The following is a 19,748-nucleotide window of genomic DNA, read 5'->3' on the forward strand; positions in this document are numbered from 1 at the left end:
AAGCTGATAAAGAAACGCTGAGTTGAGTTTTGGAAAATGGTCGCAGTTCCTGCAGCGTTTTGCATTTGTTTTTGTTATCTCCTTATACTACTTGTTACACTGACTGACAGGGAAGTATTTTGGACATAAAACTCTTCCTACACATTGATTTTACTTGCTAAATATTCTAAATGACCCAGCCAACAATCCAATATCCTAGAGAACCGAGTAAGATAATAGAGGATTATTGATAACATAATTATTCAATAATATTTCCACCGGTAGATGGCGCCTGTTCTACCCATCTAGTTGCCCAGCAACAGAACCCAAACTTTCTCCTGAGACGGTTAGCTACAAACTTTACTCTTTTGTCAGACTGAGAGGTACGTTTTATCTTCACTTGACATTATTTGGGTAGAATTGCTACTCCATTTATGAAAGTATTGACCTAAGAGACGGGTTGTGCCCCTTGAACAGCTTCACTGATAAGCTAACAGTGTATGTTCTGTTTGACCCATCCATGGTTTGACCAAGTAGGCTATGCTAATGTTTGCTTGGGTTAAAGTGCATGCTAAACGAAGCTAAACTAAGCTACCTCAATGGAAAGTGTCTACATTATCATAAACATTACCTTCCAGCTTGAGCCTTGAACAGTTTACAGTCTGGTGTCCGGGCTTGTTGTGTGTCTTATTTTTTCGGTCACATTACAGGATGAGTGCCGGGCGTGCTTCAGAAGGAGCGGGCTGCATCACCTGGTGGGGCTTCAGTCCTGCGCGAGACCTGCTGAAAACAGGTGAGTGTCTCGAGCCCGCGGGGAGCCTCTACACAGGTGCATCAGATCAACAGTAATTAGGTCCACATACTTTATTTCAGTTACCTGTTATAACATTGATATCACAATCTAAAAATATATTTTATTTCATTTTTTTAATGACTTTTTTTCAATGCCTTACTATAAAACCATAAGTCCATTAAAACATAAGACAATACAAATGATTTTATACTTTTTTTAAAGAGATCAAATGTTGTTGATAAACAATTAATCATTAATAAACCAAACCAGAATGTGTAGGCCTACTGCCTAAATGATACAGTCTAACATTTACAAATGCATGATTTTTTTTTGTATTTACTCAAAATATATAATGTAGTTATCTAATTCATGATCCGTATAAAAAAGTATTTAACAAGGCTAGATGCCAACTTTTAATACTCAGTGCTACAGAAACACAGTTAACTCAGGTCAGAATAATTTCATTGCCATTTACACTGTAGCTTATGTGCATGTGACAATAAAACCTTTGAATCTTGAATCTTAAATATGTTTTAATTAAGCATTGAGGTTAGTACCCGGCCCTAGAAGTGTGCTGTATTTTAACTACTGTAATAAGCTTTTTCCTTCTGTGCCAGGCCCTGTGAAACGGGGTGGGGACGTTAATGTTTTACTGGTCGGCAGTGGAGATCCACGACATATTTTGAAGACTATTTCTGGATTGCAAGAGGAAGAAAGACTTCATGTGAGACTCTCAGTCACTTAAACTGTCTTTGAATCCCTGAGAACAAAGATATATACTCAACTGTGAGCTGCCAACTTACTTTCTCGTCTTTACTGCAGTTGTGGGTGATAGAGAGCAGCATGGAGGTGGTGGCTAGACAGCTGCTGCTCCTCTACCTGGCACTGATGCCAAAGGAAAGCATGGGAAATAATGGTTTGTGGGATTTTGTAAGGTAAAAAGGTTATAAATAAGTACAAATAAAAAAAACACATTTGAATAGTATTGACATCTTTGTTTTAGAAAAGACAGAGGTTTTCCTGGAGGTGTTTGGGAACGGTGAGATCCGCAGTCAGACAGAGGAGACTCTGAGACACACAGCATCGCAGCTTTCTCTGTCTGTTACTGAAACACTGGAAACAGCCACACACCCCTGCCTAAACACAACTCTCCTCAAGGTACAATCCTCTTTGTTTCTTCATCAGACATTGATGTCTGCTCAGAGACTAGACTTATATATACTGTTTGATATTCCCACAGTTCAAGGAGCGAGATGAGCTGGCCAGGATCTTTAAGTTGTGGATCCAACCTAAGTCTTCATCATCTTCATCTCAGAGTGCTGCCCCTATCCTAATGTCCAAAGCCTGGGACTATCGGGTCAGGCAGCACCTTGGAACCCGCTACGACTCTAACAAAGGCTGCTTCGACTGGGACCTGAAAATGAAACTGCACGAGAGAGGGGTATTTGAGTTGTTGTGTACTTTTCCTTTGTTTGTTGAGTTATTTCAGGCAACATTTAGAAGATAGAATCTTTCTGTATCTGCAGTGCGGTGTCATCAACAAACAACAATATGCACGATGGAGGGAGCGAGGTTTGGCGTTTGAAATGAGGGAAGGTGTCTACCAAATAACCAATCCAAGTTTGCTCTCTTCCAGAGTGTTCAGTCAGGTAACTGTCGGTTTTTCTGCGCAATATTGTCTACACAACACAGCAATAAGATGACATGAAGGAACTTTGTTTGTGTGTGTGGACAGAAAGGAAACAAAGTGGCTGTCAGGGGCTACTGGGGAGACATTGTTTCAAGTCCTTACCTCTCCTTTGGCATTGAGACTGATGACAAGAGCATGCTGAAAACACAGAATGGGCAACACATCAAGGTAAAATACATTATAGCTATTGTCTCTGCTTCCTCTTATCATACAGTTGCATTACGTTGTGCATCTACCGACGACCATATGAATGTCTGTCCCTTCCTTTCCCCACATCCACAGACAGCCCAGGATATCTCCTTTGCAAATGTGCAGGACTTGTTCCACTCCGTGTCCAGCAGACGGGGCTGCCCCCCCACTTCTTCTCAGTCTGACGCAGATCAGCCGCCACCAGAGTCTGAGCCAAAATCTGTCACCATCAACGGTAAATGGCTGTTAGCTCTAGCAGCCCTGTGGCTTTAGATGGGTGTCAGTGACCGCAATGACAAACCTGTTTAACTCACAATTAAATAGCTTAGACTGGTGCAAACAATTTAGTATGACTATGTTGCAGCATTTTTGGTTCAGGGTGCACATTTGATATATTTAAGAAATGTAAATGTGTCTACTGAGTCTAAGGATTCCAGTCAGTGGTAGATCACTTCCCAGCCTTCTGAAGCCTGTTTAGATATTTAGTACCCAGATAAACAGTTACTTTGAAATACACGCTTCGCTTTTCTCAATCCTCTCCAGATTTGATGCCTCTGAGTGGGATCTCTGTGACCTTCCTGCCTTTGGACTCACTTGACAAACTGCCAGAAAAACAGAAATTCTCCCACTTCTTTGACTCCATCTACTTCTCTTTCAGGTGAGACCTTTTTATCTCAAATGTGTACACGTATAAATACACTTAGTAAACCGTTTAATACAAAATGTAACCTACAATACGATCTGCTGAGCATGTTTTTAATTTCTGTGTTTTTGTTTCCCCCACTGTCAATGCTGTAAAGCTGCGTGCACAAATTGGGCCCGACGGTGAGACAGATTGCAGCACCAGACGCTGTGCTCGTCGTGGAGTTGGCCAAGTGAGGGTTTTTATAGTAACAGGGCTTGTAACCATGGTGACACTTCAGTCACCAGGAGCACAGCCATGTTAATCAAAAGTGCATGTTCTTGTTTGCATGTGTCTTATTTGCTACAGCTGCATCTACAAGTTGACTGGTAGAGAGTTGTTATGACACTGTTGCATTTGTGTGTATTGCAGGTATATTTTGGATGTAAACAAAGAGCAAGAAGCGGGCTTTGCAGAGAAAGTGGTTTGCATGGCTCTGGATGCTGAATTTGAGCCGTGGCGTGAGGGGAAGAGTGATGACGTCCATGCTGTTTTCATACCAAAGAGGAACTAAATGTGTTTTGTTTATTTGCTCCCATTTTCAGCAGTTTTATCACAATATGCATTAGCAAAGTTTTTATTGCTTCACATCATCACAGTCACTTTACAAGATCACATACAGAACTGATTTATGTGTACAGCTATAAAATAAGCAACTGTGAGTGTTTCATTTTAGATTTCAATGACACTGCTAGAAAATGTCCACTTTACTGTTTGTATTTTACAGATATAAAATGTGTTGCAAATGTGAGTGGATATATATTTCAATAAATCCCACACTGGAAATCTTGTCCTTTAACTAGTCTTCTTTTTGCCTCTGTGTGTGTTCACTTCCAGCGTCCTCCGACCTTCCCCTTACCGTGCACCTTTTTGCTGCGTGAAGACAAGAACAAGTGTGTTAAAAAAAGTCGTAGTCCTCAAAGCAATTACAAGCCACTGTGACCTATAGAGAATACATTTATGTTCATATCTAAGATGTGTGAATTGTGTGCATAAAGTGGCGCATGTTTAAGAGCTGTGAGTTTAGTGTTTCTTGTGTTTATTCAACCGCTGCCAACCATCTGTGGTATGTTTGCATAGTTGATGCAAAATAGTTCTTCAGAATGCTTTTACTTTCAGGGAAATTAATGTTGTTTCAAGTAAGGACTCACAATTTCTGAGCCTGCTGGATTCTGTTCAGGAGGACTTTGACCTAAAAGAAAAAAGAACACGGATCACAAATGACATGTTTAGAATATCAGTTTTGTATATTCTCAACTCAAGGGCTCACCTCATACTTCTGCCTCTTCGTCTTCTCTGTCAGGTCAAACTTCTCTGACTCCAGCTGGTAGATACATTCCCACATCTCCCTGGCTCTCTCTCTTAAACACAGCACATGAGAAACTTGAGAATACTGAAATACCTTCTTATGTCTTAATAAAAGGTCACTTTTTCCTTTTTCAACAGCTTTAAATATTATGTGCCAGACTTAGTAAACTGGCCTTCTTGAGTTAAATTGAGCCGGATAAAAATGTAATCAGAATAAGAAACAGGTTGATTACACGTACGAGGAATTTGACTTGGTGTCGTGGTGCATATATAAAAGTAAAAAATGATTGGAATGGACCATAATGGACCTTAAACTGACCTCAGGCCGTCCTCTCTCATGGACTCAATAGCCAGGGGCTTGCGTCTCTCTGCCAGAGTCTTCCTCTTGATTTCCCTCGCAGTTTGCCTTTTGCCACGCCTCCGCTCTACCTGCAGGAAGTAACAACACCTCACTTTCTTGTAGGATTAAAGAGTTTACAGTAGCACATCTGCCTAAGACATTTATTATTCTTACCTTGGCCAGGAACCCTCCAAAGTGAGCCCCCATGTTGGAGAGCACTTTCTTCTTCTTGGCCTCATCCTCTGCCCTCTTCCTCGCTTCTTCGTCTTCTTTCCTCTGTCTCTCCACCTGAAAAGATTCATCTTCAGCTTATTATGGCTGTTTCAATTGCTGTTTCATAATGTATATTTATCAAAATATGGCGATCGAAGCGGATAATTGTCATGAAGGGATTAGACAACATATGTAAAAGGCATTAATTACCGCAATCCGCGTCTGTCTGTCGCGCTCTTTTTCAGCCCGGACACGCTGCTGCTCAGCCCTTTCTGCACGACGTCTTTCCTACAACAGCAGAAAACAGCTTTTACACATGACTCTTAAATCACTTATTCTGAATAATCAGCGTAACTATCTGTCAGACAAATACATATGAAACTAATGGACAAACAGTTGTGAAAACAGTATAGGAAAAGCATTACAATCCTCCGTTTGAGTCCAATCAGCTCCTGCTCTTCTTTCTTCCTCTGCTCAAAGTGCACATCAATCAGAGTCTGAAGCTCCAGGAGATCTTTCTCCATCCTTTTCCGATGGATATCCTAAAAAGGACCAGCAGAAACGTCACACATCAAGATTTTATTTAAGAGCTGGTATTTGATGCCTTAATCGTGTAAATGTTCCATTAGCAACAACCTTGAAGGAACATACATCAAAGTCAACCCTCTCCCCCTCAGGGATTTTAGGGGCAGCGAGCTGTGTGACCGGCCTGTAAATAACACGAAGGCATAACATCATGTACTATCAGATTATTTTCACTTCTCTGCCATGCATTTACTCTTTTTAAGTATTCCATCTTACTTGTATTTTGGCCGTTCTTCAAGATGGCAGCCAGAAAAGGCAACAAAAAGAGAATAATTGAATGTTTTTATTAATAAAAAGCAGTTATATGTCAAAATATGTCAACAGAGGAATTTAATCCAACTTTAACTCAAAGCCAAAGTGGAATAAAGCAGATAGGAGTTAAGTTGTATTACTTATTACTTGTACAGGGTTTATGACCTGTGTGCTGCCAAAAAGATACACAAAGGATTATATGTTAACGTTTCCTGTTCAATTTGAATATAAATTCAAAGTTCATGGACAGTATGTAAACCCAGCATGGCGGGATACAATATGTAAATATATATTTACATTTAGAAAATTCCCCTGTTTTTTCACAGACAGGTTGCCTTTATGTGAATAAGTTATGTTTGAGTTGAATTCAGACATTAAGTCAACACAGTCCAATATCACAGTCTCACCTCCTTCTCCTTCTCCCTGCTCCTCATCTTCTTCTGGTGAAAGGAAGAGTGACACAGCGTTTGAGTCGAGAGACAAAATGAAACTGCTTTCCAATAAATGAATTTGTGAGTTTCCTTACCTTCCTGAGGGCCTCTAAATAAACAATAATTGAAAGAATACATTGTAAAACAGATGCCAACATATAATGATTGTAAAAAAGTTGGAAAATATTGCAAATAACAAATTAGGACTGGATTTACTCACCCATGGTATTCAAAGTCTGACATGGTGGCGCTGGAGATAAAATAATAAAAGTAATAACTGTTTAAGCATTAGCAAAATGTATTTTTTTTCCCCAGGATTTTTCAAAGGTTATTTCTGCTTAAAGGTAAAAGTTGCATACATGTTGTAGTAGAATATGTATCAAATGGTCATCAACTTGGCTCCTCATTCACCAGCAATGGTTCTGTCCCATATTCAATTTAGCTGCTAACACACACATTAGCTAAAGTTGTGATGTGTTGACTGGAGTTAGGGAACTTTTAACAAACTTTAGAGCTGGACTGTGATTTTTTAAAGTAAAACACAATCCTTTACTTAAAAATGGTAAGCTCAATTCATAAACTACAAAAGTGTTTTGCTGCTAAAGCTTTATTTGTTCTGTTGTGACAAGTAGCTTATCGTGGCTAACGTTAGCTAGCTTTAGATGCTGTAGATATTGCTGTGTAACTGTGATTTTCTGGATCCGTTGGCTGAACTAAATGTCTCTTTTGTTTTTGTGCTACTGTTTCTCAACATTAATTGTGCTATTGTTTAGTAACATGTGGCCACTCTCTCTGTGGCAAAAGTTACACTCTAACATATGTGGTATTCAAATTGAACCTTTGACTAAGCACACATAAAAAAGATATATAAAAAGCAGATAATCTATATGTTTGCTTGCCACTTTTGATGGCTGTGCTTATCAAAGCTCATGTGTCCTGAAGGCCAGTGGAGATGCATTACACTTTCAAAACAGGTTGGTGCTTTTGTTCTAAGCATAAGATAAAGGGGGCGGCCATTTGTAGCTAATGGTCTAGGAATAGAAGAGGTCAGAGTGACTGTAGTCCGGAGCAGTGTCCTGTTACCCAGGATAAGAGTTTGGTATCAGCTGGCCAATCCTTTTTGTTTAATTTGATTTACAAGATAGAATGTGGGATGGAGAGATTAAGCTGGTCGGCTGGCTGCTATTAACACCAGCCAATCCTCTATTATCATTGGAACTAGTCGCAGTCTGACTGAACTGATGGGTTATTTATATGTGTGTTTAGCCCCATGAGTATTTTAATATTCCTAGCCATTATTTTAGCAGCCTATCTGTGTATTTCAGTTTGATGAGTCAAACCAAAACAGAAAAATGGGTGTCTAGGTAAACACACCAGCAATAGCACAATATTCACAACACACCAGACTCGCTGTCAATCTTTGAGTGAATTAACATGGTAGATCAAGTTCTAAGGCCGCCCAAGTCTCACAGATCCCTTCATGGTTAGTTTTTTTAGTCAAGATCTCAGAGCATGAGCATGTGAATCTGAATAAACACGGGCACATGGACAAATGCAGATGAGGGATTGGGAGAGGAATTCCTCACATCGCTTGACTGTTGGATGTTTCTGTCCAAACTGACCGACCGGACGGATAGAGAGGCCAAGCCAAGGGCACTAACAATTATATAAGGGATCATTCCTAATTTTAGAGACATCATACAGCTTAATCACATCCTGGATTTTATTTGTATTCATTGGAAATCCAAACAATGTGACAATATACAATAAAACTAATATGAGAAGGACAGTTAGACTAAGTCATCAGCCATTATAAATCGGTTTGAAACATTTTAAAGCATCTTGATTCAATCAATTATTTATTTGCTATGGATTAAATGTAATAAGTGCAATTTCAGGTTTTTTTTACACAGCAGGAAAGAGCTGTAACTACTAATAAAACAGTACATTTTAAGTTATAATTGAAAACTAAAGCAAAGAGCTGCCATTTACATCTACATAAAACCACGCAACAATAACACTCATTTGAATTAGCTTTTTCCGGGCACCTGGTGTATGTTAATCCAATATTATTTCTTCCTTTCACCCTGATGTTGGCCTCTACTTGTGGAGAATATCTGGCTTTTAAGCTGCTTATTGCACCACTTTGTTCAGCAGCTAAAAACTGTTGCCAACTTCGTCTGTCTCTCCATTAGCCGGGCAGGTTTTTTATATTTTTTTAAAATGTGCAAACCAAAAAAATCGAAACAAAGAGCTGTAAGAAGAAGAATAGCACTGTAGTGTTAAGAAGAACTGTATCTTAAGTTAAATGTTATCAAGGGTTTATCACTATGCACAACACTCCTAGCATTACAGAGTTGATTGATACATTTTTATTATAAAATATATTTATAATATTTTTAAAGAAACATATGAGGAGGCTGTGGCTCAGTGGATAGTGTGCTGGACTTCCAATCAGGGGATAGCAAGTTTGATTCTCACTGCAGTCAGCATGTCGTTGTGTCCCTGGGCAAGACACTTCACGTCAAATTGCTCCTGTGGGGATTGTCCACAGTATTGAGTATGTAAGGCGCTTTGGATAAAAGCGTCTAACAAGTAACATGTAACGTAATGTAATATTCGACCAATTCATTTCACATCGTTGAAATTCATCTAACAACTATTTACATTTCAAACGAAAATCGCTGTTCTTAAGCAATATAACATTATGAAATCCAATGGTGTGCACGTTTACAGGAAATTGTACAAAAACTTAGTACATTTGTACTAATTCAAGATTTTGCCAGATTAATATAATTTTAAATATTGAAGACTTTTTCTAACACTTTTTGACTTACTGAAAAATATCCCCTGCCTCTAGATGGTGACATATTTTTCAAATATCAAAGAAGAAGAAACTCAAAGCACATACCTGAACAGCAAAATAGAAGGATGTTTCCCGGGTGGCAAAAATACAGGCAGTAAAACTAGAGGGGAGACACAGCATTATATAAGGGGCTCTCTGGGGTGATGATGGAGAGGTGACTTGGCATAAAACGTGTCTGTGTGTGAGGCAAGACTTAGAAAAGAAGGCCAGGGGACTGTGCGGATTATTGGCAGCTTTTGGGAGCATAAAATAAAGTCTATGGCCGGATAATGAGCGAGGGGTTTGTTGCTGACCTCACAGCTGAAACAAGCCACAGAGACAGGTGGCAGGACATTAAAAGAGACAGAACATTAAAGTGTGGAATACATAATTACATAATACAACAATGTAATATACATGAGATTCTAAAATGGGTCATACTACATAATGAGTACTTTATGTACTCAAGTGTTGTAGGTTTACTTGACTGCGTTCTTGAATGCAATATCTGTACTCTTTAGTATTACTACTTTTTTTTTAAGGGGCCATATTATGCTCCTTTTAAGGTTCATATTAGTATTTTGTGCCTCTACTGTGACATGTTTCCATGCTTTAATGGGCTGCAGCACCTCTTTTCATTCTCTGTCTGAAACCATATCACAGTCTGCTCTGATTGGTTAGTTGGCCGGCTCCGTTGTGATTGGTCAACCGCTTAGATATGTCCCGCCCCTTAGAAGATAACGTACAATGTCTTGGAGTGACAGCCAATAGAAGCCCAAGTGTTACGTAGTTATGCCACTATGTTACAGAAGTAAACAAAGGAATCCAATTAAGTCGTTTCAGGCAGGGGGGGGGGGGGGGGGCAGGAATTTGGGATTGGGATTCCAGCATTTGCAGACCATATAACACACTACAGGAAAGGGAAAACCCAAATAGCATAATAGGGCCTCTTTTAAAGTAAACCTCTGCTGTAGTATTTAACATGAAACTTCACACTCTCGCTTGGTAATAAACCACTAGCTTTAAAAAAGCTTATAAAGTGTTCAAAACCTGATTAGTAACTGAATTACAAACTATTCGTAAACCCTTTATAAGGGTAGTCTTATTGTAAAGTGCTACCAAAAAAGGAACTATAGACGGAGAAAGTAAAACACATAAGCTGTTTACTACACTTGCTTCTTACAGGTATGTTTGTGAAATACAAATAAGTCCATGCAGTGGTGAAACTCAAGCAGCATTTCCATAAATACAAATATAAAGGACATGTGGTGACTAAAACAAATTATTGGAGAGCAAGAGGGAGTTTAAGTGACAACCTGCAGGAGTGCCTTTATCTCTCACATGGAAATATCTGTGCACCAGGTGAGAAGATCTATTCTGATATTAGGAAACATTCATGTAATCTAATATCATTTTGGACTAAATATCTTCAAATGTGATTGTTTTGTGGCAACTAAAAAGAGTTGATGATTTAAAACTGAGTTGCAGATTTTCAAAGCCTTACAACAATCAGTTCCTTTTTCCTACTTCTATGGATAGCATGGATTTCAATATCCATATTTATTTTATATAGTATTTATTTTGAACATGGTTCTCTAAAAAAGCTTGGTCTGAGCTGAGTATTTACTCACTGTTTTCAAATGAAATATAGGGACAAGATCTAGAAAATAATTTTTCAAAAAACATTGGAGATATTAATTTTCTTTACCTTTTTATTCTTTTGTATCCTAGGGAGAAAAAAATGCTGCAATTGGTGATTTTGCTCCTTGCTTCAAGTAAGTGTTAATGCTGAGATTAAAAACACAGTGCTGTAATAATGACGATGGCTTTATTTCTTGTGTCCTTTGGTGTCCTTTTGCAGGTTCATTCACTTTGTGTTCAGAAGTTGTACGACAGTATCACTTGATGAAAGATTTAAAGGGATGGGAGGATGCCCAGACGTACTGCAGAGAGTACTTCACTGACCTTGTTACCATTCGCAATCATGAGGACATGGAGACATTGATCAAACCAACAAACGTCATCAATGTGCCATCACAAGTCTGGATTGGTCTGAAAAAGTCCGGGATGGGGACGTGGTCGTGGTCAGTTGGAGAAAAAACCAGATCAGCCGGATACAGTAACTGGGTCTCTTCACCTGCTTCCTCTCACCACTGCGGAGGCTTGGGGGGTGATGGGAAATGGTTCGGTGGACTCTGTAATACCATTCTTCCCTTTGTGTGTCATGGAGGTAGGTAACAGAGATGTTTTTCTTGATGAGAATTTGGTAATTTGCTTAGCATTAAGACTGGAAACATGAATTTATTTAGCCTTGCCTTGCCCAAAGGTTGTTTGGATGAAAAATACAGTTTTGAGAAAACATAAATCTCACTTTTGTGTCGCTTGCAGAAGTTTTTAAAATCTGTAACAGGATCATTGTTGTCCCTGGAGGGGATTGTTTGAAAGTACAGTTGCTCACATTACTGTATTACGAGATAAATTATGCATAGTAAGCCCAAGTTAGGAAATACAGCATATTTTGATGGAGAATTATCAAAAACTTAAGCCTCAGCTCAGCTGCTTTTATCTAGATAATTGGACACACTGTGTCTTTATGAAAGGGCAAGACTAATGACTCGAGTATGTGTTTACATGTAAGTGCATGCAAAAACTTGAAAACCAAAAATAAGCATGTGTGTTTTTCCTATTCTCTTGGAACCTTTTGATCTTACATTGCATTTTTGCAATATTCACAGGGGAGACGTCAGGTAGGATGCATGTCGTTCTTGAAGAGAAGAATTGGAGGGACGCCCAAACATACTGTCGACTGAATTATTTTGACTTGGCCAGTGCAAGGAGCGAGACTGAAAACGATGAATTACAGCAAATAATGAGTAGCTCATCACTGTCCTCGGTGTGGTTCGGTCTGTTCAGAGATGAGTGGCAATGGTCGGATCAGAGTAACAGTTCCTTCAGACACTGGGAGCCAGGTCAGCCAAATATTGATGGCAACTGCACATTGTTTGGGACCTCTTCCAAGGGTTTGTGGGACAGAAGCTGTACTCACACATTTCCCTTCTACTGCTATGATGGTGAGCATTACTTATATAATATCAAAAACATTGCCTATATCTAAATGCCCAATTGATTGAAAGCAAACTTAAAGTCAGTGGTGGAATGTGGTGAAGTACATTTACCGATGTATTTTTTTCTGTTTGTTTAGACGTAAAAATAAAACATGTGAAGATTTTGAAGGTGGAAATGAAGTCAGATCCGTCCTTAGACCTCAATGACGAAGCTGTGTCCAATGCCATTTTGCAGGAAGTACGTTTTTATCTTTACAATGTCATAACAACATCATGAAGAGCTTTTTTTTTTATAAAGGAGTGTATTCATCTTCTCTTGCTTAAATAGCTCAAACAGAAGTTCCAGGGGCTCGACCTTCAGTGGAGAGTCCAGGATGGGAAGATTTTCCAGGAAAAAGAGAAGAAGAAAACTAATGAAGAAGATTTTATTGTGAAATGATCTGCAGTTCCAAACAAGATTTCTTTTTGATAAGGGTCCCCCCTTATATAAAATTCAACTTTTTTGATACAACTTCACATCATATCTTTTTCATAACTATTTTAGTTTGGTGTATAAAGGAAATACAATCTTGACTGTATCTTTTTGAAACGCCTGTGGAGTTAGGGTTTAGCCAATAAAGCAGGGGTGTCAAACTCAAATACACAGTGGGCCAAAATAAAGAAATGGGTACTAGTCGAGGGCCGGACTGGTTCAATGTGTATTCCAAAACGTATTGAAATGAACTTATTGCACATATTAAACCTGGAACTAACAAAGCTTAAATGATTGCCTATAAAAACAACATTAAATAATGAGTTGCATTCATTTCTTATGGCTCTATCATTTCTTATGATAACATTTTTTCCACAGGCCAACAACAGCTTTAAAAAAACAATTTACCTCAAAGAAAAAATCAAACATGCCCTGTTGTCGTGACAATAAAAGTGCAGAAGGAAACATCCATTGAAACTCAGTGTGCTGCTCTGTGATGCTAGTTCAAGCCAGATACTTGGCATCTCATCTTGGCTGCAAGTTCATCAACGTTTGGGCTCAGGCTCTGAGCTGAGGCAACCCTCAGGATTGAGTGAAGGTGTGCGTGCAATATACCGGCGGGCCAGATCTAATAATAATTTTAAATTATCCTGCGGGCCGAGATTAAATCCACCAAGGGCCTGTTTTGGCCCCCGGGCCTTGAGTTTGACACATGTGCAATAAGGGAATATTTATGCATGTGTCATATCTCAGTTGATTCTAAGGGCTTGTGGCTTTTCCATTAGATGTTATTTGTAGGGGAAGCCTTAATTATCCTGCTGTGTTGCCCAATAATAATTTCTTTACTCTACTAAAATAATTAGGGTCCCCCCCCTTATATAAAAAATGATAATAAGGGGGGACCCTTATCAAAAAGATTAGCTCTGAACTTACAGCTCACACAACAATTTGATGCGTTTCCCTCTCTATGGGCCCATCCCCCCACGTGAACCACACCTGGCAGACTAAACAATGTGTCATATATAATTTTATTGTTGCTGGCTTGTTCTCATTTTACTCCCGAAATAGAGTTAGATGTCTCAGAAATGGAAGACAATATCGATCCTGATTTGGATCCAGACCCTTTTGAGATGGCGAGGAAGAGTCCACTGAGGAAGAGTCCACTGAGGAAGAGGCAACTGAAGAACACCCTTCCTCCTACTGTATGTGAACCACACCTGGCTGCCAGAAACACACACATGACTATTCTTGTTGATGTTCTAATGGTGTTTGAATTTTGGAACAAACACAACAGGAGGGTTAAGGCAACAAAAACAAACACTTCACACTTTTTTTCTTTATGAATAACTTTATGTTCTCCCGTTATATTGCATTAAGAAGGCTGACAATAGTAATACAGCGAGACAAGCTTGAGTGAAAAGGCAATACTCAATGAAAAATGACAGAGGAATCAGATGTAATCCACATCTGACCTGCTCGAGACTAAATACCTGCATATGATACATAAATATAACTTGTACTGTTATGATGCTTCCGTAATAATACAGTGGTAAAAACAAAATACAAAACAGATTTAAGGTGGCAGTGAAATATCTGGAGTTTGTTACAGTAGAGTCTTTAACCAACTGAGCGATGAGAGCAAACTGACCTTTATATTTTGTACATTTTGAATGTGTGAAAACATAAAATATGAGTTATTTCCTGAATATAATACCAGTCAAACAGTAATGCCAACCCGTGGATTTGTTATTTCACCACCTGGCATTCCCAGCAACGCATTACAATCATGTTTTTGTAGAAAAAATATTATTAAATACATTATGTGCTTCATGGAGGGCAGACATACAGCAAATAAGAATTAGCATTTCACACAACCTCATCCAATAAGATCCGATTTCATCTGTATTAATTATACAATATTTTAAGGCATATATTATGGGTCTCAGATATATCAAAATATATAAAAAAGATGTCTATGATGTGTTTTGCTCAAATGCTTTTCCAAGTTCCTTTTTTTTATATCCGGCTTTTTTACACATATTCTCTCCAGTACAGGTTAGCTCTGAGTGTTAGCAATGCTTGCTAGTGTAAACAAAGACCATATTACGTCCAAAACACGTCAGAAATTGTTTCTGATAGCAACGTTTCTGATAGAGCGGTGGGTCCACCTTTCCGATATTACGTCATATCGGACGCAAATCTGGATCAGCTCCGTTGTAGCCCCGTTTTTAGAGTTTTGGGTACGGAGGAAAAGAGATAGGGTTTTGTTTTCTGACAATTCACTGACACACCGGGGACACATGTTTATGCATAAAATACATCAAAAAGTAAATTTTTGCATGAAAGGTCCCCTTTAAATGCAACTTAAATATGTACAGCAGATTCTTTTTATTGTATTGCATTACTCCTTTTATTGAACTCACAGTCTCTGGACACGAGTGCTTGCATGAGATGTGGAAGTTCAATTTGTTATCCCCCATAAAGGAGTAGGATACCCCATAACCGTCATCAGCCACCTGAAAGAGACACACACTATATTTATACTCGTGGCTGTTTAATGAGTACAAGAATACAGAGCCACTTTCATTCAAAAAAGTAGCTGTGTTGTATCTGTTAATATGAGAAAGAAAATAAGTTTGCATGTTTTATTTTACAGGTCCAAGACTGAAAAAAAAGGAAAGGACTAGTAAATAAAACCAGTAAAATGGCATAGCAATTGTAACTTTATTTCTAGGGCTGTACCAAGTATTTTTTAATAAAGCTTATTATGATCTTTCAATCATCACTGGAATTTTAGTCTTTTGTTATTGTGGTCATACATGGGTCAGTGTTGCAGAAATACAGGGTTTAAAAAGAGGAAATAATTTGCATTTGTCAATATTTTTGATGACGTTTAAGCTATTTGGTACAGCCCTGTTTATTTATTGTTTCCAGGACAACCATAAAACAGTTTAGTAATTTTGTGAGAGAAGCACTGACCGGTCCAAAGCCCCCTCCACAGGAGACGTACTCTGGGTGGTTGACGATATCAAAAATCTTCACGTGCATCGGAGACTGACTGGTGGACAGCCGCCAGGGCTCGGACAGCACCTGAAACACGTAGATATCAAATAGTTTAGAGGTCCCCTATTATACTGTTTTTCATCAATATATTATAGGTCTCAGATATATACAAGTCGTCTCTGAAATGTTTGCTTCAAAATACCAAACAGATCATGCATTGTAGCATCCCATAATCCCCTCTGTTTCAGCCCTGTTTCAAAAGTGCTGATTCTCTGTCTGTTACTTTAAGGCCCAGATACACCGGCCAGTCACCTGAGAAGTCGCCGACGCCGACACCGACTGTTGCGTCGCCATACTCTCCTGCGTATTTGCCGACTTCGCGCACTGGAACACACCGCAAATCCGAGCCGAGCACGTATGAACTGCGCATGCGTGAGTGGCAATAACTCTCCTTACCAGCAGGTGGCGGTAGTGTGTATTCATCATTCAAAAGAAGCAACAACCGGAACAACCGGAAGACAGAGAAGAAGAACAGACTGTGATAGAAACAAACAACAAATAGCGTTTTTCTTTCAATTTTCACTCTCGTCCATTGAAAACATGAACGAACAGGAGCTCTATAAACCGATGAGGTGAAATAGCCGTCCGTGTGTGTTCCATCTTCCATTTTAAATCATTTGTTTACCTCCCTCACTTCCGTTAACGCTTCTCATGCACTGATTCGCTAGCTGAACAGCCAATCAGTGTTATCCCTTTGTCCGACTTCCGGTGGTGTCCCCGACGCCGATCGGCAAGAAAAGGCGTCAGGTCGGCAGAAAAGACCCGACGGTGCGGAGCACACCACTCCGAATAGGGCGTGCCCACGCTCATGTTCGGCCCGACTCCCATTTACTGCCGATTTCGGGCCGGTGTATCTGGGCCTTTACATGAAAATAAGGAGCCACTCCCTACGCCCCTCTGAGAGATATTTGGTTAAAAATAACACAAAGGTGCTCTAGGAGGAGATTCAGGTGATAAAGGTTGGGGGAGGGGGGGGGGGTTTCCTTGGTTGGTGACTGGCTAATGGTTACACAAGCCAAAAAATCGCTATGACATCATAAAGTGGCCAAATCCGATTATCCTTGTGCAGTGTGGACAGGGTAATGTAGTGTTGGAGGGTTTGGGTTGGACCTGTTTGGTGGTTGCTCTCTCCTTCCTGAGTCTACGCTTGTCTTGTGCAGCATGGCAGAGGTCATCATTATATAGTGCAGCACCCTCACGGACAAGGTTTCTCCAGGTCGCCCTGTCTGTTGCCATGTCTTCCCAAGCTTTTAGGTCTATGTGGCACTTCTTTAGGTTTGTTTTTATGTTATCTTTTGGGAGGCGAGAGTCAGGCATGCGGATAATATGGCCAGTCCATCTGAGCTGGTTTTGGGCAATGGTGGCAGTGATGGTGGAAATGTCAGCCTCCTCCAGGACGCTGGTGTTAGTGCGCCGATCCTCCCAGCTAATCCTGAGGATTTTTAGGAGGGATCTCTGATGGTATGCCTCAAGTGCCTTAGTGCCTGCTGTATGTGGTCCAGGCTTCTGATCCATACAGAAGAGTGGGGAGCACCACAGCTTTATAGACCAAGATTTTGGTCTTTGCTTGGAGGTCACGGTTCTCAAAGACTCTCTTCCTTAGCCTTGAGAAAGCCCCACTGGCACAGCTGAGGCGATGGTGTATTTCATCATCAATAACAGCTTTTGATGATAGGAGGCTGCCAAGGTATAGGAATTCACATTTTCCAGTATGATGTTGTCAATGGAGATGTTTGGGGGTAGGACAGGCGTACTGCTGTTTGGTGGTGGTTGGTGGAGGATTTGGGTCTTTTTTATGTTGATGGCTAGACCAAGCTGTTGGTATGCTTTCGTAAAGGCTGATAGGATACCCTGTAGGTCCTCTTCCGAGAGGGCTACAAGGGTGTTGTCGTCCGCATACTGCAGCTCCATGATCGATATGGTGCTGGTTTGACCTTTAGCCGTGAAACGCTTGATGTTAAGGAGTTGGCCGTCAGTTCTGTACATGATGTTGACTCCCTAGGGCAGATGCTTGCTTGTGAGATGTAGGATAGCAGCAACAAAGATGGAGAATAGCGTTGGAGCGATGACACATCCCTGTGTGACTCCTGTGTCGACCCGGAAGGGTTCAGTTTTGTCTCCACTGCCACTGAGTACCGTGGCTGACATATTGTCATGCAGCAGTCTCAGTACCCGGACGTATTTTTCTGGGCAGCCAATCTTTGCCAGTACCAGCCAGAGGGCCTGACGGTTCACTGAGTCTAAGGCTTTGGTGAGGTCTATGAAGGCCATGTATAATGGTTGATTTTGTTCCCGGCATCTTTCCTGCAGTAGGCGAGTAGTGAAAATCATGTCTGTAGTGCCTCTGTTTGGGCGAAATCCACTCTGAGACTCAGGAAGGATGCTTTCTGACAGGGGGGTGAGTCTGTTGGCCAACAACCGAGCTAGGGCTTTCCCTATGGTGGAAAGTAGCAAGGTCAGGAGCAGACACCGTAAGAGGACAATGAGTTAGTCAGAACAGGACATCGCTCCGGCCTTGAGTTGTGTGTGAGCTTCTCTCCAACGCAAGACTGGGATCCGGCATAATGAAGGATTCAACTATACTGTGTGGAAACTTTAGCAAGAACAAATTACGTAGGATAGAGACAGAGTAGGGAGGGACAGAGTAGGGAAGGATGCTGATTGGAGATCGTGTTGCCAAGAGACTTTTGTCTAAGTCTGTGCACTTACCAGAGGGAACCAAAGTCTAAACCACGGTTTCTTTCCATCTAGTCTTAACCAATCATAAATGTATGGGCAAAGCCCTGTATGATAAAATGTATTGGCGCACGAGGTTCGGGGCTCTTTCCGGAAATAGTGGTTACAGATTACAGCTTTGCTGCCTTTGATTTCTATGACATGACGAGTCCTTGGCCAAGTGGATATATATATATATTTTGCTCTCTTATAATAAATAGTTAAACTTAGAAGTTGTTTGTCTTTCCTGGAATTAAAGAACACAACACTCCATATGAGGAGAGGTTCAGGTTTTTCCTCAACACGTTGGGTCTTACATCGGTGTCGAGCCAGCTCATATGTGACAGCGACGGAAACATACTGAATGTGGAGAAGTGTTGTGCGGGCAGCACGTATGAGGAGGACATGTGGTACTCCTCCATCAAAGGGAAGGAGATGGAGTAGGAAGTGCATGCACCGTTTTGGGTTATTGATAAGATACAAATATTCAAAAGCTGGATCAAAGTGACACATTATAGTGTAGAATCATCCCACTCACACATCACTACTTCATTGCCTCCTTGTCAATAAAATCTACTCAAGCAAAACACATATAACTGAAATGTAGCTTTGTATCTAACAGTGTATTTGATTCAAACAAACAAACAAAAACACTACACTACCACATCAACATGCATATCTGACCAAGATAAACAAAACAAATTGGCCTTTGAGCATATGAGTCCTTAAAGAAATGGCCTTTGTTCTTCATGTTCCCAGTGAACTTTAAGCCCCAACTTGTTATCAGTTTATCCTTTAGTTCAAGTAGAAGTTTTCCCCAGTGTAAGGGAAACTACTGAAGCAATGGAGAGTCAGGACTCAGAGAGGCACAAGGAGAGTTGGAGCTTTGATGTCAAACATTGATTGTTTATTTGGAGTTTCGGCCGGAGAGTTGACAAGAAAGGTGGTGTATCACGAGTGGACACAGCAGTTGCCAAACCAATTCTGAAGAACTCCTTCTGTAGCTCCAGGTTTTAACTAGTTCGGAGTGTAATAATCAACATTCTTCATAAGTGAGACTAAACAAATATGGACCCTGAATCTAACTAGAGCTCTCGTCCATAGAAAAGAATGCGCGCCAGGGAAC

General features: G+C 40.2%; 4 protein-coding genes across 7 annotated transcripts in view; 2 read left to right on the plus strand and 2 right to left on the minus strand.

Annotated features, from left to right (window-relative positions):
* Positions 1–231: 231 nt before the first annotated feature.
* Positions 232–4,132, plus strand: dnaaf3l (dynein axonemal assembly factor 3 like). Its single transcript, XM_079657114.1, has 12 exons — positions 232–362; positions 690–772; positions 1,390–1,496; positions 1,595–1,688; positions 1,776–1,930; positions 2,013–2,213; positions 2,299–2,421; positions 2,508–2,630; positions 2,745–2,886; positions 3,195–3,309; positions 3,452–3,526; positions 3,706–4,132. Exons 2-12 carry the CDS (start codon positions 691–693, stop codon positions 3,845–3,847), a joined length of 1,359 nt encoding a protein of 452 aa, XP_079513240.1. The 5' UTR covers positions 232–362; position 690; the 3' UTR covers positions 3,848–4,132.
* Positions 3,845–6,691, minus strand: LOC307023674 (troponin T, slow skeletal muscle-like). Of its 3 annotated transcripts, none has more exons than XM_079657121.1 (10): positions 6,439–6,691; positions 5,996–6,011; positions 5,846–5,903; positions 5,620–5,736; positions 5,405–5,482; positions 5,156–5,269; positions 4,961–5,070; positions 4,604–4,694; positions 4,485–4,525; positions 3,845–4,206 (listed from the first exon to the last, which is right to left on the minus strand). In XM_079657121.1, exons 4-10 carry the CDS (start codon positions 5,716–5,718, stop codon positions 4,161–4,163), a joined length of 579 nt encoding a protein of 192 aa, XP_079513247.1. In that variant the 5' UTR covers positions 5,719–5,736; positions 5,846–5,903; positions 5,996–6,011; positions 6,439–6,691; the 3' UTR covers positions 3,845–4,160. The 3 variants fall into 3 exon arrangements, with proteins under 3 accessions (XP_079513247.1, XP_079513246.1, XP_079513245.1); XM_079657120.1 differs by having other exon boundaries at positions 5,831–5,903; XM_079657119.1 differs by lacking the exon at positions 6,439–6,691 and having other exon boundaries at positions 5,831–5,903; positions 5,996–6,016.
* Positions 6,692–10,605: 3,914 nt separating this feature from the next.
* LOC307023673 (putative C-type lectin domain family 20 member A) lies at positions 10,606–13,177 on the plus strand. The gene is made up of 6 exons (XM_079657118.1): positions 10,606–10,669; positions 11,039–11,082; positions 11,169–11,537; positions 12,043–12,378; positions 12,510–12,610; positions 12,701–13,177. The coding sequence occupies exons 2-6, from the start codon at positions 11,049–11,051 to the stop codon at positions 12,809–12,811; spliced, it is 951 nt and encodes a 316-aa protein (XP_079513244.1). The 5' UTR covers positions 10,606–10,669; positions 11,039–11,048; the 3' UTR covers positions 12,812–13,177.
* Positions 13,178–14,221: 1,044 nt separating this feature from the next.
* Positions 14,222–19,748, minus strand: part of LOC307023663 (carnitine O-palmitoyltransferase 1, liver isoform) — a 45,548-nt gene continuing 40,021 nt past the window's right edge. The window contains exons 17-18 of one of the 2 annotated variants that reach the window (XM_079657100.1): positions 15,824–15,934; positions 14,222–15,360 (exon numbers count right to left, since the gene is read on the minus strand). In XM_079657100.1, coding sequence (XP_079513226.1) covers positions 15,124–15,360; positions 15,824–15,934 — 348 coding nt within the window. In that variant the 3' untranslated portion in view covers positions 14,222–15,123. The remainder of the gene's footprint in view (positions 15,361–15,823; positions 15,935–19,748) is intronic. The other variant, XM_079657101.1, reaches the window with a different exon arrangement.

The sequence above is a fragment of the Notothenia rossii genome, assembly GCF_949606895.1.
Source record: "Notothenia rossii genome assembly, chromosome: 11".
NCBI classification, from domain to species: domain Eukaryota; kingdom Metazoa; phylum Chordata; class Actinopteri; order Perciformes; family Nototheniidae; genus Notothenia; species Notothenia rossii.